The sequence below is a fragment of the Mus caroli genome, unplaced genomic scaffold (assembly GCF_978045245.1).
Source record: "Mus caroli unplaced genomic scaffold, Mus_caroli_1 scaffold_4, whole genome shotgun sequence".
In the NCBI taxonomy this organism is placed as follows: domain Eukaryota; kingdom Metazoa; phylum Chordata; class Mammalia; order Rodentia; family Muridae; genus Mus; species Mus caroli.
The window spans coordinates 120,026,188-120,046,023 of NW_028227259.1; the positions used below are offsets into that span (position 1 = coordinate 120,026,188).

Below are 19,836 nucleotides of genomic sequence, written 5' to 3' on the forward strand. Positions count from 1 at the left end.
GCAAAGCTGAGCCAAGTAGGTTAGTAGCAAAATTTCAGAGTGACAGGCTAAGCGATTTTTAATATCCAGAAAAATCAGTTTAGATTGAAAGGTGGGACAATGGCCATTTCTCCCTCATAGTTCCATCACAATTGTCTAAAGAGTTTCTCCCCCCCTCCCTCCCCACTCCAGGTTTCATTTTTCGAGGAGGAGAGGAACATATTATCTCGGAGCACAAGCCCTTGGATCCCCCAGTTACAGTACGCCTTTCAGGACAAAAATAACCTTTACCTGGTGAGTCTTCGCGGCTGTCCACGTGCAACATTCCCGAGGCTGCGATACTCAGATGCCATGGACCGAGAATGAGTCTTGCCTGTGTAGCCTATGATGTCTCTTTCTCATTCAGTCGATTTTCTAATCAAACGTCTCCGTTCCCTGTTCTAATGATTAAGAGCTGACCCACTTAGAAGAGGCCCACTGTACTCGGGCACAGAGCGAAGCAGCGAGAAGCCATTTAAGTGGGAATGGTCTCTAACTACCTTTAATAGAATCTTGCTTTAATTAAATTAATTAATTTAGTTCCCGAGACAGGGGCTCATTATTTAGATCTGGCCGGCCTGGAATTTGCTCTATAGCCCAAGCTGGCCTGGAACTCAGAGCATCAGTCACCTGCCTGTCCAGTGCTGGAATGAAAGGTGTTCTTGTCTTGCTTTAATTTTTAAAAGTGAAGGTAATAATGCGTGATTGATGTTAGAAAACGCAGCCTGTTCCCTCCTCACACGTGTGGAAGCTGGACTGGTTTATCTCCTAGAAGCAGAGAATAGGATGGCGGTTGCCTGGTTATCCGGGTGAAGAGAGGCAGGGAGGGATGGCTAATGGGTAGACCAGTTAGATTACCATGAGTGGATAGGGAAGAGGGATAAGTTTTGGCATCTTACAGTAGGGCAATTATCTCGAAATGATATGTATGCCTCACAATAGCAAGAAAGGGTTGAATGGTTCCAGGACGAAGCAGATGGTAAATGGTTAACGTGGTGAATTTGTTCATTGTTGTGATTTGATCATTGTACATTGTATATATTTATTGAAGTATCACACTGTACCCCATGGCTACGCACTAGTCGTTCAAGTATAAATTAAAAGCTAGTACCTCCAAATCCCACCCTCCGAATGCATATATTGGGCCAGGAGGGTGGCCCCACAGGTGGGCTGCTTGCTAAGAAGCCTGAAGACCTGAGTTCGATTCCTGGGACCCACCAGATGGAAAGATAACTGACTCTTGCAAGTTGTGTCCTCTGATGTGCGCATGCATACACACACACACACACACACACACACACACAGAGACATGTACTTTAATAAGTTTAAACATGTATCCACTGAGGATGTGCGAGGAGAGCCACCGTCCTCTGCTTTCTTTGCTTCTCTCTGGAGGACGCACACACTAGTGGAGGTGTCTGCTCTTTCTGACCTTACCCACGTCTTAGTAGGGGAGAAATCGAACACACTGCAGGATATGCAACCAAAGTGCTTTCTCTTCAAGTGTGGTGCACGCCTTTAACCCCAGCACTCAGGAGGCAGAGGCAGCCAGATCTCTGAGTTCCTGGCCAATCGGGGCCTCATAGTGGGACCCGTCTCAGACGTCGTTGACGTCATTATATACTGCCATTCTCCATCGTTTTGGGGGTCAGGCATCGAGGCTGGGACCTGGAGCATGCTAAGCACCTTGTTACTTACTGAGCTGCGACCCTGGCCTCCCGGGGAGCCCTTTGGACAGTGGCAGGGTTTTCTCTGATGCCCATATAGCGTAGCTTAAGGAATCCCAAAGCTCTTTTTGCAGGACCCTTTTTAGCTTCTTGGAAGATTAAGTTCTTCAATGTGAAACATATTCTAGACACAACATTTGTTCCTGGTTTGGCTTTTCGAGCAAGGCTTTCGTGTCACCTTGGGTGAGGATGAGGAGGTTCGTGGCAGGGAACAAGGAGCTATTTTTTGTTTTGAACAGCCACTGGCCATTTATTTTTTTAATGATGTTACCTCCTTTATTTCTGATCTGGAAGAATCAGTCTATTTATCTTAGTTCCGTATGAATTGAAGTCTCTCCCTGGCTCCACCCAGCCCTCTTTGGGATATGGTGGTTTGAGGTAAGGTCTTCTTAGGTCTCCAGGCGAACATGCAATGCAAGGATCCCCTAGCTGGGGTTGCAGGCATGCACCACCATGTGTAGATCATTGAGCTTTCTTGTGGGCATGTTTGTGTTCACATGTGTGTGTGTGTGTGTGTGTGTGTGTGTATGTGTGTATGCACGTGTGCACATATGCCAGATCATTCCCCATTGGATTTAGTTCTTATCTTATGTAGTCCTGGCCGTGGAGCTCTCTGAGTAGAGCAGGCTGGCCTTAAATTCGCAGAGAGCCACTTGGCTCTGCCTGCCGAGTGCTGACGTTAAAGGCACGCGCCACCACATCCGGCTCCATTGCGTTTTCAGGTTTCATCCTCACGAAGCCCGTTTGCTTCCTGTAAGATAGGATCTCTCCTTGGCCTGAAACTCGCCAACTTTAGGCTAGCTGGTTAAAAAAAAAAAAAATCCCATTTGCCGTGACATCCCATTCACCATGGCTCGCCATTTTTCTGGTGCACTGCAGAGATAGTACAGTTCATGCCTGTCTCTGGCCCCATCTATCAAGGCTAGGCTGCGACTCTGGCAGGTGGCCCGTGGAAGCAGCTCTTTGTTGATCTTACCACTAGCTTTTCTGTTCCATAAGCAAATTCACTAGAGGGAAACTAGTTAAAGGCCTACAGAGTCTCAGTCCGTCATGACAGGGAGGGGTGTGGTCAGGAAGGGCAGCTCTTCATGGCTGCCAGGGAGAGAGAGAGAGAGAGAGAGAACCTTTACCCCGGCCTGCCTCCTTGCTGGCTCTCATCAGGACCCTCGGTTTGTAGGATGCTGACGCTTACACTCAAGGTTGGTCTCTTCCCCGCTGTGCTTTAACTCTCCCGGAGAATGTCCTCAGGTACATCCACACTTTGTTGTGTGGTTTCCCAGGCACCTCCCTGTCCAATCAGATCAGCAGATATGTCTGATGATCTCACGAAAAGAGTGGAAGGGTGAATTTAGGGGGGCAGTTAGTGGCTTGAAGCCAGGCTCCTGGCTCCTGCCACCGTCTGACTTCCCGCTCCTGGTGCTATAATACAGTGGTATCCAGAACGGCTCCTGATAACAGCCTGCTTTGGTTGTGCTGTCTGAGGGGAGTTTTTCAGTCTTTCAGTCTTCAACACACACACCCGTGCAATTTTGTGGACAGTGTTTCCTTTTCATGTAGGAACGGGTTGGAAATGGCTTGTTTTGGAGGGCCACTGACCCCAGGACGTTTGCGGACACCGGCATCTGTCACCATCCTGAGTCAGGAGGGAGTTAATGAACACAGAGCCATTGTTTGTGCTAGTACCAAGTGACAGCTTATGATAGTTTTGACAACTAGACATGTGCTGTTTTGATCTCTTGGCTAGGATTATCTGAATTTCAAGGCGTGCCTCAAAAAATCATTAGGCATGTGTTTCCGTGTCTCCTCTCTGGAAGCCAGGGTTGAGGAGGCCGCTGCCATCAGGAAACTCGGAGTTTAAAAGGCCTGCGCTTGTTTTGTTGCCGTTCCTTGTTTGGACTTCCCAGAGACGTCCTTCTCAGCTTGCATTTTCTCACTGGTAGATAAGATAGTAGCTCCTCTTTTTTGGCCCCAGTTCAATTGCTTGAGCGTGCTACTCCCATTGGGGTTCTTTGGGGTTGAATGCCCTTGGGCTGTATTTCAGGAGAGCGCGCTCAGAGTCTTCTCCTTTTAAGGAGCCACAGTTTAATCGCGTGGCCTCGGTTCTCCAAGCCTCCGATTCAGGAGGTCTCACTGTGCTGCTGCCGCCGGTTCAGGCACGCGCGTCTCTGTGAAGTGTTGTCTTACTGTCACAGGCCCTGTGAGTTCTGATCATTGCTTCTTCCTTTGTCTTTGCAGTACCAGAGTGTGCACATCTGAAATCACTCCTGAGACTCAGGAACAGGGCGGTTTCTTTGTGCTGTGAGCCATGGGGCAGTCCATGGTCCTATGTTCCTTTCCTTTGCTCCCCCAAACCTGTCAGCGCCTTTCCTTAGCGCGTGTTCGGGGTTACTTGGTTGAGTACACTGCTTCTTGTCCACACTGTGAGTCTATGCTCTCCAAAGACTTTTTCTTCTTAAAAATGCCTGAATCAGGCTGGAACTCAGAGGTGCAGAGATAGAAGGTCTTCTCCCATCTCCTAGACAGACCTTCCTAATGCTGTGACCCTTTAACACAGTTCCCCATATTGTGGTGACCCCCAACCATAAAATTATTCCATCGCTACTCCATAAATGTAACTTTGCTACTGTTATGAATCATAATGTAAAAATATCTGATTTGCAGGATATCTGATATGTGACCCCCCCCCCCCAGGTTGAGAACCGCTGTCCTAGAGGTTACCTTGACCTTTCAGACAATAGCATAAGGTCTCTCTCTGTCAAGGACGCTTTGCTTAGAGGATTCCAACCATCCGCCCCATTCCAGGGGTCAGAAGCACTGGGCAGAGTACAGTGTGATGCCCAGGGCTCTATTGCATCTTGTGTGGCACACATTGAGTGTGCAAGCTTTTCAGGGTGTCCTTCCTGAGAGGCAGCCTGCACAGCATCCCTCTGCTGATGCTCTGGTCCAGCAACCCTGAATAAAATTTGTCTTAGTCCCCTTACCAGAGCTAGAACAAAATCCGAGACAGGGCAGTCTGTGAGGAGAGATGCTTATGTGGCTCACGACCCTAACAGCATGTCACCAACATGCTGTGACCAGGCTGGGGCCTGGTCACAGTTTTCTTGCCTCATGATAACATGGTAAAGAGTGCCACGTGCTAAGATAGCATTTGAGTCTATGTCTCTCCTTAAAGAGCCACTAATGCTATCACTACACACACACACCCCACATCTTTACCTAACCTCCCAAAGGCCACACCGCCAAATAGCATCGTCATAGAAATTTGGGGTTAAATAGCCAATGTGTGGACATCTTTTATCCCTATGTGTGTGTATGTGGGCACACATTATGTATGCAGAGGTGTTCATGTGTGTGGAGGTCCAAGGGTGATGTTGGGAGCTTTCCCGATCACTCCACATTTTGTTCACTGGGGCAGTCTTTCACTGGAACCCAGAGTTTGACAGGCTGCCTTGTGGATCCCTTGCCTCTGCCTTCCAAACGCCGGAGTTACAGGAAGGGTCTGCCACGTCCATCCAGCATTTATACGGGTTACAGCGATCCAAACTTATGGTCCTCACTCGTCCAGCAAGCACTTTGCCCGCTGAGCCATCTCCGCAGCCCCATCATGTGAACCGGGTGTGTGAGAGTGTGTGTGTGTGCTGTGCCTATCATGACATGCTTGTAGAGGTCAGTTCTCTCTTTCCACCTTGTGGATTCCAGGGAGTGAACTCAGGGCGTGAGACTGGGTACCAAGTGCCCTTTCCTGATGAGCTAGCTCCCAACTCCAGCATGTGAACTTTTGAGGACTTGTCGAGACCACAACAATACTAGATAACTATGAATGTTCATCTCCGCCTCCCCGCCATGCACCCACACGCACACAGATGCGCGCACAAACACACACCTGCCCTTCATTTTGACTTTAGCACAACGAATGGAAACTGCCACTCTAGTCCTCGGAGTATAGACACAGAGCCCAACAGTGGGGCTTTGGCTCCTTCCAAACTGAACACATGTAAGCTCTGCCCTTTAATTAGCATTTGCAGCTGCCGCTGTAGAAGGGGTCTGTCTCTGTTGGCCAGAAAGTCTTTGCTTTGAAAGAGCGAGTCCTTCACAGCTCCAAGCCTCACTCGGCTGTCAGCTGCTGTGCAGTCCCCGCCATCAGCGGGGGCTGCCACATTGTTTAGGCCTATTTCACCCGAGGGCTCTTTTCTCCCATCTCATCTCCCCAGCCTTTGATCGCTGTGATTTGGTGACTTCCTCATTTGTGTGCCCCGTCCATGCCCATTCTCTGTGTAGACGTCTCTCCGGTCCTCGCAAGGGTGGATGGTGACCGTTTCCGTGCCAACAGGCCTGGTTATTTTCCAGCCCTTTCTTGTCCGAGATCTTGTCTTGATATTCAGAAAGACTCCGGGTAGTCACTGAAAACAAATGTGAGCAGAAGTGATGGCTGTGTTAGAGCCAAGGTCTGCTCAAGGGCAGGCTGCTGTGGAAACTCTGACTAGGACGGGATTAGGAAACGGAATTGGTTCTGCAGCCTCATCAATAATGGTCTCGGAGCAGTGCTGGGTGAGTGGCGTTGGATCCAGTCCTTAAAAATGCGTCTTCCAGGCCGGCGGGATGGCTCAACCTGAAAAGGTCCCGTGGTCCTCATGACCTGAGGTCGATCCCTGGGAGTCAAGGAAAGTGGGGAGGAGAGAACTGACTGCACAGTCTCCTCTGACCTCTGACCTGCCCCCCCCCCCCATGCCCCCAGTAATAACAAGTTAAGTAGTGAATAGTTTGGGAAGGTACATTTCTCAACTGGACTCAGGAGTCTGAGGCAGGAAGATTGTAAGTGTGAGGTCAAGAGTGGGACCCTGCCTCAGACAGTGCAGCTCGGTGAGCACCGATGCCTGCGTTCACTCGCTCTGCGAGCAGTTGGAATGAACAGGAGAAATATTTTCATACCCCGATGCTTCTTATTGCCCTTATAATAATCAGGAGTTCTCCATGCAGCCCTGGTCATCCCGGAACTCTCCTCTAGACCAGGCTGGTCTCAAACTTACTGAGATCCACCTGCCTCTGCCTCCCGAGGTCTGGGATCAGAGGCGTGTGCCACCTCTGCCCAGCAGTTATTTCAATTCTTTTGCATTCTGCTGAGTGCCATTTTTATAAAGACATAGGAATTTTTTTTAACCATTTCGATTCCTGATATTTAGGACACTAGCACATACTAGACTTTCAAATATCATGGATGAAAATGTCTTACTTAGCCGGGCGTGGTGGCGCACGCCTTTGATCCCAGCACTCGGGAGGCAGAGGCAGGCGGATTTCTGAGTTCGAGGCCAGCCTGGTCTACAAAGTGAGTTCCAGGACAGCCAGGGCTATACAGAGAAACCCTGTCTCAAAAAACCAAAAAAAAAAAAAAAAAAAAAAAAAATGTCTTACTTAAAAGAGAAAAACACAGCACCGCTACTTACCTGTGAACGCGTACACACACTGACACATTTGTGGAGGTTGGAGGACAACCAGCAAGAGTCAGTTTTCTACCGTGTGGGTTTCAGGGACCAATCTCAGGTTGTCCCAACTAGTGTCTTCACCTGTTGAGCCATTTCTCTGTCCCAGGTCACATTTTTTTTTTTTTTTTACAAAGCACTCCTCCCGTGACCTGATGGGCAAGCAGGTTTGGAAAAACCCCCTGTAGAGGACGTAGAGCCTGCTTGGGTTAGAAGCCACACTTTGGTGGTCGTGGGCAGATCCGTGCCATCTCTACAAAGATGAGCAGCAAAAGCTGGGGACCAAACCAGACACTGCACATAAATTCTAGCACATCGTAGGTGGTGACTCTGTTCTTCATTAGTTTACAGTGGTCTCTGGGTCACAGCCCATCTTGAAGCCTCTCGGTCTGTGATGTTTGATGAGGACTTTAGCAGCATGGTAACTGGTTGAACCTGGCTTGCATTTCACACACCCTGCCTCCCCCCAAAGCTCCATGGATTCCAAATGAGACCTTTATCCTGCAGTGCCGTTATGGGCCGTGGATAATGCCTCGATCCTCACTAGTTCTGTCTGATGTTGTACACTGGGGATTTTGTATGCTAATTGGAGATTGTGTTGGTTCTTGGGGTTTGATTAGGCTCTCTGATAAAGATCCATCCCTTTCAGATGTTTGTCATTTAGGGTGTCTATTTTGGCCTCGTGTCACAGAGTGTCAGGCTAGCAGCTGTTGTAATTTTGGTGGCTTGTTTTCTCAATCAGTCCCGGCTTCTGAAGGCAGGGGGAGGTTGTTTGACCCTCAGAAATGACAAATCTAGTTTGGATGGGTCTCTTGCAAAGAAGAGCGGAGAACCTGTGTATTTTCTCCTTTATAAGAGATGCTGGTTTTCTGGAAATTCCTGCCAGGTCTACCAAATAGAATCTTCAGGAACTGACGCTAAATACTAAGTAGTGGTCGGCGTGTGAGCTCACCAGAGTTGCCGATAGTTGCCATAGTTTTGACTTTCTCAGGCTTAAATTTAGGAGCCATTCTGGTTTTCACATAACAGAGCGTGAAGTTCTGTAACAGCAGTACGTCATCACAGATATGCATTGTTCTTATTTAAAACCATCTGCATTCCTAAAGTACTGGTGTGTCTGCTATTATCTGTGAATTCCCTTTTGCTGCTTCCGACCCTCTTAATGGCAGTATATATTTAAAGCAGACTCAGAAATTAGCATTCACCCACTTCCCCATGCCTGTAGAGAGCCAGGTTGGGATGAGTGGGTGAGCTGTAGCAAGCCAGGTGGCTCCTGTGGGCTCCTGTGGGGCTGAGGTGAGGCGCTGACGTCACCTCCGTCGGCTGTGATTTGGAGAAAACAATCTTACCCCTTCTAGGTGTCACACTTCTTGCCTGTGAGCCACTTTGCATTTAGCATCTGTGGTACGAAATGGCATCTTGCCTTCCCAGGGTGGTTGTCCTGTGTGCGCACAGTGAAAGAAGCCACGTGAGCAGGTCGGTTCCCAGGCTATGAGAGGCTGTGCAAGTCCCTGGCTTTGCCAGGGTATCTGGATATCCGGCTACCTTCAGTCTACAGCCCAGGCCCACCTGCTTCAGGATAGTACCACCCACCGTGAGCTGGGAAATAAGAGCGTGCCCACCAGCCATGGGTGGGGCATGATGGGAGTGCTCTCTCAGTTGAGAGTCCTGCCTCCCAGGTGTTGGCAACCATGGGTAGCCATCACACTTGCCTAGAGTTGTGTCCTGAGAGTCCAGGAAGGGCAACCTTGGGAGGAGAACAGAATTCATATGCCGGGATTCAGGGCTCCATAGATGTTGTTGCTGCATGTCCACCACCAGGAATCCAGAGAGACATGCAGGCGCTCACAGCCCAGGACCCCAGCCCCTGGAGTGGTGATGCCCACATCTAGGGCAGGTCGGTCGTTCCCATCCAGACCCTCACAGCTATCCCTCCCCTCCCGCAGGTGTGTTTCCATGGTGATCCTAAGTGCAATCAGGTTGACTGTGAAGGAGAGCATCAGTGTGGATTTAGTGTCTCCCGACAGGCATGCATTGAAACGTGTCCTTTCTTGAGAGGACTGGACACAAGCTGATGCTGGCCAATGCAGTGGACATTAGAGCAAAGGTCAGAGAGCTCCAGGAGAACTGCAGCACGGTCAAGTGGGTCCTAGATCCTCCGCAGCCAGAACGAAGCACAGAGTGTGGAGGGGAAGGAGGACTGGCTCTCACGTTGGTTCCAGGCACCAAGCCATGCTCTTTCAGGCTCCTTCCCCATCTTCACACAGTGCAGCAAAGGGATTAGTCTTATCTGGAGTTCTCAGAGGCCGACCATGAAAGGTCGAGGCATGAAGTCACCAGGTGAGTCAGACCAAGCTAACCAGCCTCCAGGTCATGTGTGGACTCAGGAACACCTCATCCGATTCACAGAAATAGAAAAGATGGAGGGCTGCGGATTTAGCTCAGTACGTTAAAAAGTGCTCGCCGTGCAGGTGTGACGGGTTCAGCTCAAAGCCTGAGCATCCGTGCAAAGCCAGATGTGGTGTGAGCATCAGTAGGCCCAGATGTGGTGTGAGCATCAGTAGGCCCAGATATGGTGTGAGCATCAGTAGGCCCAGATGTGGTGTGAGCATCAGTAGGCCCATGTGTGGTGTGAGCATCAGCAGGCCCAGGGCTCCTTTAGGGAGGCAGGAAGCTGAAGCAGGAGGATATCTGGAAGCCGGAGGGCCAGCTCATCTGGCTTTATAGTGAGTGACAAACCACGAAGACAACCTGACAGGATTGGAATCAAGGGCTGACTGACACCTGTCGTCCTCTGACATCCACCTGTGTGTCACGGCGGGTGTGTGCCTACATTCACACAGGTACAAATGCTTGTGTGTGCATATTATTCACACACACACACACACACACACACACACACACACACACGGTGTGCTCATATTCACATTGATGGTTTTCACTTCCTTGGGGTGGAGTTTTCTTTTCTAACCAAGAATTTTAGCTGAGAGGTATATATATATATATATATATATATATATATGTATGTATATATATATATTCTGATTTATTTCTTACATATGCCAACAAATTAATTTTTCTTCTGATTAAAAATGGATTTCTTTTTTAATCCTGTACAGAATGTCACTTTCTGTGATGTGGTCAGCTTTCCACGGGAGCACAAATAGCCTGAGTCATGTGTCTTTAATATCCGAGCCATCGCCCATGATTTACAGGAGTCAAAACTATCCGGTGTCTTAAGGGTGGGGATTTGGATGCTTTCCAAGTCTATTGTTATAAACCATTCAGTAGAGAGTCTATTTACTTATCTATCTCTTACCTGTAAACTGTAAGCATCAATAACATAAATTGTTCAGAGTGGAAGAGCCAGGCTGAAGGGTCTATATTCACTATTAAATTTTTAATAAGAGATCATCAACTGTCTTCTGCACTGAGTGTAAAAGGGAAAGATCGTATTGCATTTACCACACATCTCCAGTATTCTGCTCTGGGCTGAGGGGAATGTGAAATGACTGTTAGCGAGTTTGTTGCCCTCTAGGAATATCCATCTATGCAGGGTGCCCCGATCTGAGGGAGGGGATGTCTGGGGTGTCGACTTGGGCGGGTGTCAGAGGAGAAGGATCTTCGGCTTCTCAGGTCTGTCTTTCGAGCATCATGCAGGGCGGTGTCTGTGGGTGCTCTCTCCGTTCTCTGGGGTCACGGATGCGGTTTCTGTATCGCAGAGGCCTTACCCCGTGTCTGAGGATCCGTCTCGCACATCGACATTGCCTCGTAGAGGGGTTGTGATTACATTGTCCGATGTTGTTTGAGGGACTAATGGAGGTATTCCCTATTTGGGGTGTGAAAAACAAAAGAATGACTTGCCCCTCTCTCTGCAGGTCATGGAATATCAGCCTGGAGGGGATTTGCTGTCGCTTCTGAACAGATACGAGGACCAATTAGATGAGAGCATGGTCCAGTTTTACCTTGCTGAGCTGATTTTGGCTGTCCACAGCGTGCACCAGATGGGATACGTGCACCGGTAAGTGAGGCTCCCAGGAACGTACCAAGGACTTTTCTGAATCCTGTCTGAGCTCCTGCATAGACAGCTTCATCTAGTTTTAGCCTCCCTGTGATTGGCTGACAGCTCTCCAAAATGGCCGGCATCTTAGCACATCCATTCGAACATAGACCTGGCTGTCAGATGCAGCCAGGTAGGCACAGGAACCCCTTTTATGGGCCCCTTGGTAGGAAGCCTGAGAGATGGGGAGAGGGGCCGGCTCCTATCCTGGGAGCAGAAGGTGGGAACTAACAAAGCAGCCGCAGCCCTGCCTCACTGGGCCAAGCACTCGATTGAGAAAGGGCCGTGCTGGATCACCGATGCGCAGGTTTTGCTGAGTCTGTTTTTCCTGTTGCTTTGGGCGTATAGCAGAAGCCTGTGTTAGATCAATGACACCCACCCTGTGGCTGAGACACAGAGTCAGGAGGAGCCGGTCCTGCAGATGATTCGAATCTGAAATTTCCCTTCAGGGCTCCAGTATCTTGGTTGCCTGCCATGGCGCTTGACATGATGGGGTCATGAGGACCCTGAGTTCATTAATGGGTTAATGCACTGAGTGAGTCATACTTCGGTGTAACCTTGGGATTTTCCACCTGACTTCCCCAAAATAATGACTCTGAGACTTCTTATCTATGGATAAATGTGTAGGCCCATAGCTTTGACTTGTTCCCTCTAGCTCGTAACTCAGTTATCCTGTTTAAACTAGGCTAAGGCATGCCACGTGGTGAGTTTTCTCTCCTAGGTTCACATGTCTGTCTGCATCAGTGTCAGGGCAAATCTCTCACACCTGACTATTTCCCAGAATCCTATGTATCTCCCCTGGATGTCCCACCTTCCAGTCTTGCTTTAGCTCATTGGCCGAGGGCTTGGTATTGACAGGTGATGCTTCCACACAGTACATAAAGATTCTTTCTACATTTTGATGTTGTGGGGGAGTTCTGGCAGCTGGAAGGTGGGGCTGGCTGAGGAAGTAAATCCCCGGAGCGTGCCTTTGAAATGTACAACTTGTGGTCTCTGGCCACTCTGTTTTCTGTTCACCACAAGTGAGCTGCTTTGCTAGGTAACACTCCTGATGCCATGATCCTCTGCCTGCATCAGGTTCAAAGCAGCAAAGGCCACCTGCTGGACTCTGCAGCAGGGTGTAAAGGCAAAGACTTTTCTCATTCATTGATGACAAGTGTGTGAAGCACAAGGCACCTGATGGTTCCCCACTGTGTGCCACCTCTTACGGGATCCACCATCACCCTGTTATGTCACGCTGGTGTCCAAGCCTGTAACATGTGGGCATTTGGAGAGCAGGGCATACATATATACATGCATATGTGCATGCACACACACATACACACACACACACACACACACACACAGAGCAGGGATACAGAATATGGGACAAAGATTTTTCCATTTGTGAATCACATGACCTTGGGCCCTTGGGCAAATTCTTTGGCTTTTTTGGTCTTCATTTTTTTTAAAGTTATTTACTTATTATATGTGAGCACACTGTAGCTGTCTTCAGATGCACCAGAAGAGGGTATCAGATTTCATTATGGACGGTTGTGAGCCACCATGTGGTTGCTGGGATTTGAACTCAGGACCTTTGAAAGAGCAGTCAGTGCTCTTAACCTCTGAGCCATCTCTCCAGCCCCCTTGGGGTTTGTTTTTTGCCATGTAGAAACTTGAGCCTCCAGTAGAAATAATCCACCTGATAATGTCTCATCTGCTTTCTTTTTCTCCCTCCCTTTTAAGAAGTTAAATTTAGTTTTCCAGACGGGTTGGCATAGCATAAGACACGTGCGGAGGCCTCTGGCTGCCGTGAGGCCAGGGCTGCGTAGCTGGCAGCTGGCTGGCACAAACACAGTGCTAATCTAAGGCTGTGACCTTCTCACAGAGACATCAAGCCCGAGAACATCCTCATCGACCGGACGGGACACATCAAGCTGGTGGATTTTGGATCAGCCGCTAAGATGAATTCAAATAAGGTGATTAGGAAGTGGAATGAGATGGCTCAGGGGTGACGTACGGTAAAGAGCGTTCTGTGGTCCTCCTGGATCTGGCAGGTGTTAGGACGCCATGGTGAGCAGCATTTGGAAGCCTCATCTGCCAGGGTTTGACTCTTCTGGGGGGTGGGGCTGGAGGGTGAGGGCTCAGGGATGTCTCCCAGATAGCGCTGCCCTTATGTTAACACCTGTTAGCACCCTGCCAACTCTCTGGGTATTCTTAACTTTTCCTTACAAAGAAAGGAAAGTGTCCATTTTATTTTCCCGTACCTCATAGAAACCGTGTTCTGTTGTGTCACCTTGCTTTATTTGAAAGTATTTTGACGAAACATGACCTTCTTTTACTTAAGTGCTCTCCACATGCAGCAAAATTGAAATTAGTCACTAGCACTAGAGACTTTGTCAAGATGCTGATGTTCAAAAGTATCGCTTTCACCGGGCGTTGGTGGCGCACGCCTTTAATCCCAGCACTCAGGAGGCAGAGGCAGGTGGATTTCTGAGTTTGAGGCCAGCCTGGTCTACAGAGTGAGTTCTAGGACAGCCAGGGACAGGACAGCTACACAGAGAAACTCTGTCTCGAGAATAAAAAAAAAAGTATCGTTTTCAAGTCTTGGGCCTTTGAAAAAGCTAAGTCATGTTGCCCATGCTCACATGCTAAGTCATGTTGCCCATGCTAACATGCTAAGTCATGTTGCACTTGCTAACAGAGAGCCAGGGAGGAGCAACCGAGATCAGGATGGAGGCTGCTTTCAAGGAAGATAACAAAATCAAAAAGACAAAGGGTTAAGAATCCTCTAATAAAATTGGCTCCTACTGAAATGTGAATTCGAGGTTAGCAGTATAGGAAGGACAGGTCTGAGGGAAGCGCTTCCTTCGGCTTTGGGTCTGAGCTGCTCAGTGACTGGAGCAAATCCTCTCTCTGGAAGCTTTAGGTTCTACTTAAAATGCATAAAACCGGAGGCCGCCTCCAGGTCTGAGACTTAAGTCCTTTCTCTGAAGGACAATATGTAAAATTACTTTTTATCCCCCGATTCCTCTGGGGAAGGTGGATATTATTAGGGTGATATTAGGAAACGGCTCAGGGCTGTGTTAACTCTGTGCACTTTGCGATCTGACCTGTGTGTTCTGCCGCTCTGAGAACTTTCTGAGGTGACTTACTCAGTGTTCGGCTGCAGGAAACCAGGAGTCTCCCCCTCCCGCTGTCCAAATCCAACATTACTTCCTTTTTTATTTTAAGGTTCTATCCTTTTTTAAAAAAAGATTTGTTATTATTAATTTTATTATTGGGTTTTGAGACACGATTTCTTTGTATAGCCCTGGCTGTCCTGGAACTATAGAAGACCAGGCTGGCCTCGAACTCTCAAATCCCCCTGCCTCTGCCTCCCAGGTGCTGGGATTTAAGGTGTACACTAGCACTGCCCAGCCTTATTATTTTTATTTATTTATTTGTGTGTGTGTGTATGTGTGTGTGAGAGAGAGAGAGAATATGTGCCACGCGCGTGCATGCCTGGGACAGCCAGAAGAGGGTGACAGATGCCCCTGAAGCCGAAGTTGCAGGGTGTGGTGAAGCTGCCTGGCCCCCCAAGTGCTGGGGCTCAAATCTGGGTCCTCTCGAGCAGCAGCAAATGCTCACAGTTGAGCCGTCCTTCCAGCCTCCCAGGTTATCTTCTTCTTATTTATTTATTCATATGAAGAATGATGTCATCGGGGGCTGGTGAGACGAGTCATAGTGTTAAGGCTCCTGCTGTCAATTCTGATCACCCCAGTTCCATCTCCGGGCCTGCATGGTAGAAGGAAGAAAACTCAACTCACCTCCACATACTGTCCTCGGACCCCACGTGTTCATGGTGGTACCTTTACACACATACACACACACACACACACACACACACACACGGAGAGAGAGAATAAATGAATAGATATAATACAGAAAAAATTTTAAAAATTGTAGAATCAAATCATTTTGTTTTAAATTCCAAAACAAATAGCATTAAGGATGTTTGGAAATAAAAACCACAGGGAAATATTTCATAAACTTATAAATCTATGTGTACTATATATTTTTTTGAAAAAGGTGTTGAGGGTATAGCTCTGTGGTAGGAGATACACTTTCTTTTCTTTTTTTTTTGGTTTTTGAGACAGGGTTTCTCTGTGTAGCCCTGGCTGTCTTGGAACTCACTCTGTAGACCAGGCTGGCCTCGAACTCAGAAATTTGCCTGCCTCTGCCTCCCAAGTAAGGGGATTAAAGGCGTGCGCCACCGCTGCCCGGCTGAGGATGTACTTTCTGTGGGTGAGGCCCTGAGACCCACCCATGGCTCCTCTCCCCACTTGCCACCCTAATTAACGTACAATTCAGAAATAGATGAGAAAGCGCAGACATTGACTTTAGTGGAGAAATGCACAAGGGAACAGATTCAATAGCATGAACCCTTCCTAGGATTCAGAGACTCACAAACTGTATTAGCGACATTAATAAACTGACGTGCTCAGGAAAAAAAAAAAATTACAGGACAGGTTTATAGCCCAACAGTAAATCCCTCACCATTGCGGTCTGGGTCTGAATCTGTCCTTGTTGTGGGACCTGGGCTGTGTGTGATTGGATGTCACTGATCTCTCCTCCCATTATCCTGCCTTAGGACAACCCCAGATGTCTTCAGCTCTCCCGCTCTACCCCGGGGTGGAGGCAAGAAAACCCACTCTGGGTTGGAAATGTCAACCATAGATTGAGTAGCTTCTGAAAACGAAATAATTCTAGAGTTGGCACCATGTGTCTGCAGTAAGAAAAGCCCACAGGAAAAGGTAGATGGCGGTTTACCAACCGCCGCTCAGGAGAGAACGAGAGGGTGAAGAGCAGGCCCCGAGCTGGGAATGGCTGCGAATGGCGGCTCATGCTTTAAGCCCAGCACTTGGGAAGCAGAGGATATCTCTGAGTTAGAGGCCAGCCTGGTCTACATAGCAGGTTCTAGGGTAGCCTGGTCTGCCTAGTGTAGACAAGGGCTAGACTCTTGTCTAAAAAAGAAAGAACCCCCCTCCGTCCCCCTCCCACCCCCCCACACACACTGGATCTGGAGTCAGTCTCTCCACTGCCTCTTCAGTGTGAACTGCGGCTGCTGGGCTCTCCAGGCAGGAGACACTTGGGTTTTTTGGTCATGGAGTGAAGATGTTCAGAGACTTGAGAGCATGTCTCCCCTCCCTGTGCTGTCAGGGCCAGAACTTGCAAGGCAGATGAGGACAAGTTTAATGGATTTGTAGTGTTTTATTTTATGTGTGTGTGTGTGTACTCATGTTATGCATGTGCACACGCATGCATGTATGTATGTGAGTGTGTTCACGTGTGTGTGAATGTGTGGATGTTTGATGGGTGAGCATGTATGTGCATATATGTGGGTGTGCATGCATATATGTATGAGTGTGTGTTCACGCATGCATGTATGAGCATATAGGTATTTGTGATCACATATGTGTATATGTATGGGTATGTGTGCATATTTGGATGAGTGTGTGTGTGCATGCATGTGTGAGTGTGTAAGTGTTTGAGCACGTATGTGTGTATGTGTGACTGCATTCATATATGGATGAGTGTGTATGTAGATGTGTGTGCACACATGCATGTATGTGTGTGTGAGCATGTAGGTGTGTGTGCACATGTGGCACCTCCAGAGCCAGTTCCTGAGTTGTACCTTATCTGATTTGGGATCTCTTTGTTCTTTGCTTCTGTATATACCAGGCTGGCTGGCCCATGGGTTCCTGGGGATTCCTCTGTGTCTACCTGCATCTCCTGATAGGTGTGCTGGAATACCAGTCCTGCTGGACCTGGCTTTCTGTTGCGGCCTGCCCGCAGTCCACAACACGAACGGTTCAACTGAGAATGGCAGTTCGATCTGAAAAGAGAGGAATCTAGACGGGGCGAAAGAAAGAATGGAGCCAAGACAACAAACGTTCTGATCAAGGCTCAATTTTACTATTTTCAGACACTCAGTTATAAAGGAAGGGGGAGGGAACCCAATATCCCGCCAAGTAACTCAGGGTCCAGTAGCAGGACGAACACGTGTGTGCTTCCAGGCAGCAAAGGCAGGTTCCAGCAGTAGGCGTGGCAGGACGAATGAGCAGGTAGCTCCACCCTTGAGCAAGCAGGTTCCAGGCTGGGGGAAGGGAGGCCACAGCTTTCCATGGTTGCTGGCCCTAGAGCTCAGGTCTTCTGGCTTATACTGCAAATGCTTTACCCGCTGAGCCATCTCACAGCCCCTTTAGGCAGTGTTCTAAATGTAAAGAAAGGTTTTATTGTAGATGAGCGTCAGTTTAGAATCAAGATTGTGTGGATTTATCGATGAGAAATTCTATTATTGCTTTGTCTCTGATTAATGGTGGGCGGGGAAATGAACGTGTACAAATTAGATAAGTAGTTTATAGGCCTAACATAGGTTCTGCTTGTTTTTTTGTATTTATGACTATACTATAAATACAGTCTGGGCTGGGGAGATGACTCTTTTGGTAAGGGCTGTCTTGTGAGCTGGAGGACCTGAGTTCAGTCCCAAGTGAAAAAGTCAGGCGTGATGGTGCATAGTGGAATCCAGAGCTGGGGAACACGGGGCAGGCACCTCTCCAAATTGGTTAGTCAGCTAGCAGAAGCAGAGAGGGCTGGCAAGATGGCTCAGCAGGTTCAAGATGTTTGCTGCCACCTCTGACAACTTAAGTTCTTCACCTAGGACCCACTTGCAGGAAGGGGAGTACTGGTGTCTGCAAGTTGTCTTATGACCTCCATCCACATGCTTGGCGGTGGGCCGCACGCACGTTGCGTATGTGCGTGCATGCATGCGTGTGTGAGTGAGTGTGTGTGTGTGTGTGTGTGTGTGTAAGACATTAAGATGGAGAGTGAGGAGGACACCCACCTTGTCCTGTGGCCTCTCTTCACACATGCACACGCATGCTCCCCAGGTCACATGCGCTGAACTTCCTGCATGCCACCAGTCCGCAGATCTCTGTTCACTTCCAGATGTCCTCTTGTTCTGTGGGTATTTGTGAGTCTTACTCATAATCTGTGAGTCGAGTGAGTTTTTCCACCTCCTGTTGTCTTTATTTCAAGTTTCTCATTCAGAAGGCAGCGGTAGTATACTTTACCTTAGTCAACACCACCATGGGCCAGGTGTCCTCCGGGCCCTCTTAGGCCCACTTCCCTTACTGGAGTCTCAGAGAAGGGCAGACAGTTAACCCGTCTCTTCTGGCTCTCAGGAAACCAGATGTAAAGAGTTTGTAATGTAAATAAACTAGATGAGTGTGTAGTAGGCAGTTCTCCAGAAGCTGGAAACCCAGAGGCAAAAATTCTTTTCACATTTATGTAGGAGCAAAGGCTTCTTCATTCCGGTTGTATCCCTATCCCTTGTCTTGTGTATTTATAGACAGAGGCGTGCATGTAACATAGACATATAGAAATCCCTCCTGTGGCTCTGCCCTCCCCCTTCCCTCCACCCCCTCTCTCAGGCCCACACTCTGGGGGTGTAAGTTTTCCTGGCCCCACAAGCTAGAAATTAGAGAAACGAAAATTATCTCCTACTTCTGCAGGTGTGTATGCATGTGTGTGTATGTGTGTGCATGTGCACGTGTATGTGTGCACACATGCAACATGACTCCTACAAGGAAAGATTGTTTATGTAATTTCACATCTCAATCCTTTAAGGCAATGGTTTGAGTGGAAGAGAATAGTTTCCTCCTATATTTTATTTTAAAGATTTATTTAAAATTTATGTGTATGTGTGTGACGGTGTGCATATGCTACTGCAGTCCCCACAGAGTCCAGGAGGAGGGCCGTCTGATCCCCCCATCCCCCAAGCTAGGTTACAGGTGGTGGTGAGCCTCCTGCTGTGGGTGCTGGAAGTCAAACTGGATCCTCTGTGGGATCAGTGGCTAATGGACTTGGTAATCAATAAAACCTTTGTCAACTGCTAACACACCGTGGTTAAAGTTGCATAGAGAGTGCACTAGCAGGAAATTTTGCTTTCATAGCTTTCTAGCACAAATTGCTAATGGGATTTAGATAATTATTAGTCATAAATAATTAGGATATGTGAATGTGTCTGTACATTTCTATTCTTAGATAAGAGGAGTTGTGTGCTTCTCTGACTTCTTTGGTCATTAGTTATAAATGAGGGGTTGACAGTTTACACCCTTTGATAGGGTCACCTGGCCAAGGTCAGCTCACACTGGGCTTGAACAAATGACCGTGCCCCACCAGCTGGTGGCAAAGAGGACAGAATATCTTAGAACTTCCCAGGTGGCAGTAAAATAGACCCTAACCCATGCAGGTGATGTTAATCGAACAATGGCAGGGTCCGAGCTCTCCCTTGAGCCACTTAGAGGTTGGTTCAGTTATGTTCAGGCTGCCGACATTAGGGCCGTCCCCAGGGCCAGCTCCTTTGGGGGTCAAGGTTAAGTCACATTGTGCTTCTGTCTAGACTCAGTGTTTCCCTGTGCATCTTTGACCCGTCCAGCAGGTCCAGTTATTCGAGGGTCTCGAGGGGACCTTCTCCTAAGAACCAAATGGGGGGAGAGAAAGACAGACACCAAGTGTGATGAACTACACG

The 19,836-nt window shown here is 48.4% G+C and overlaps 1 protein-coding gene across 15 annotated transcripts in view; it reads left to right on the plus strand.

Moving 5' to 3' along the window:
* The window catches only part of Cit (citron rho-interacting serine/threonine kinase), a 163,238-nt gene that overhangs the window by 16,059 nt on the left and 127,343 nt on the right, over positions 1–19,836 (plus strand). For 14 of the 15 annotated variants that reach the window (XM_085837071.1, XM_085837070.1, XM_085837073.1 and 11 more), the window contains exons 4-6: positions 172–273; positions 11,101–11,243; positions 13,150–13,240. In XM_085837071.1, coding sequence (XP_085693197.1) covers positions 172–273; positions 11,101–11,243; positions 13,150–13,240 — 336 coding nt within the window. Of the gene's footprint in view, positions 1–171; positions 274–11,100; positions 11,244–13,149; positions 13,241–19,836 lie in introns of those variants that run through there. The other variant, XM_085837069.1, reaches the window with a different exon arrangement.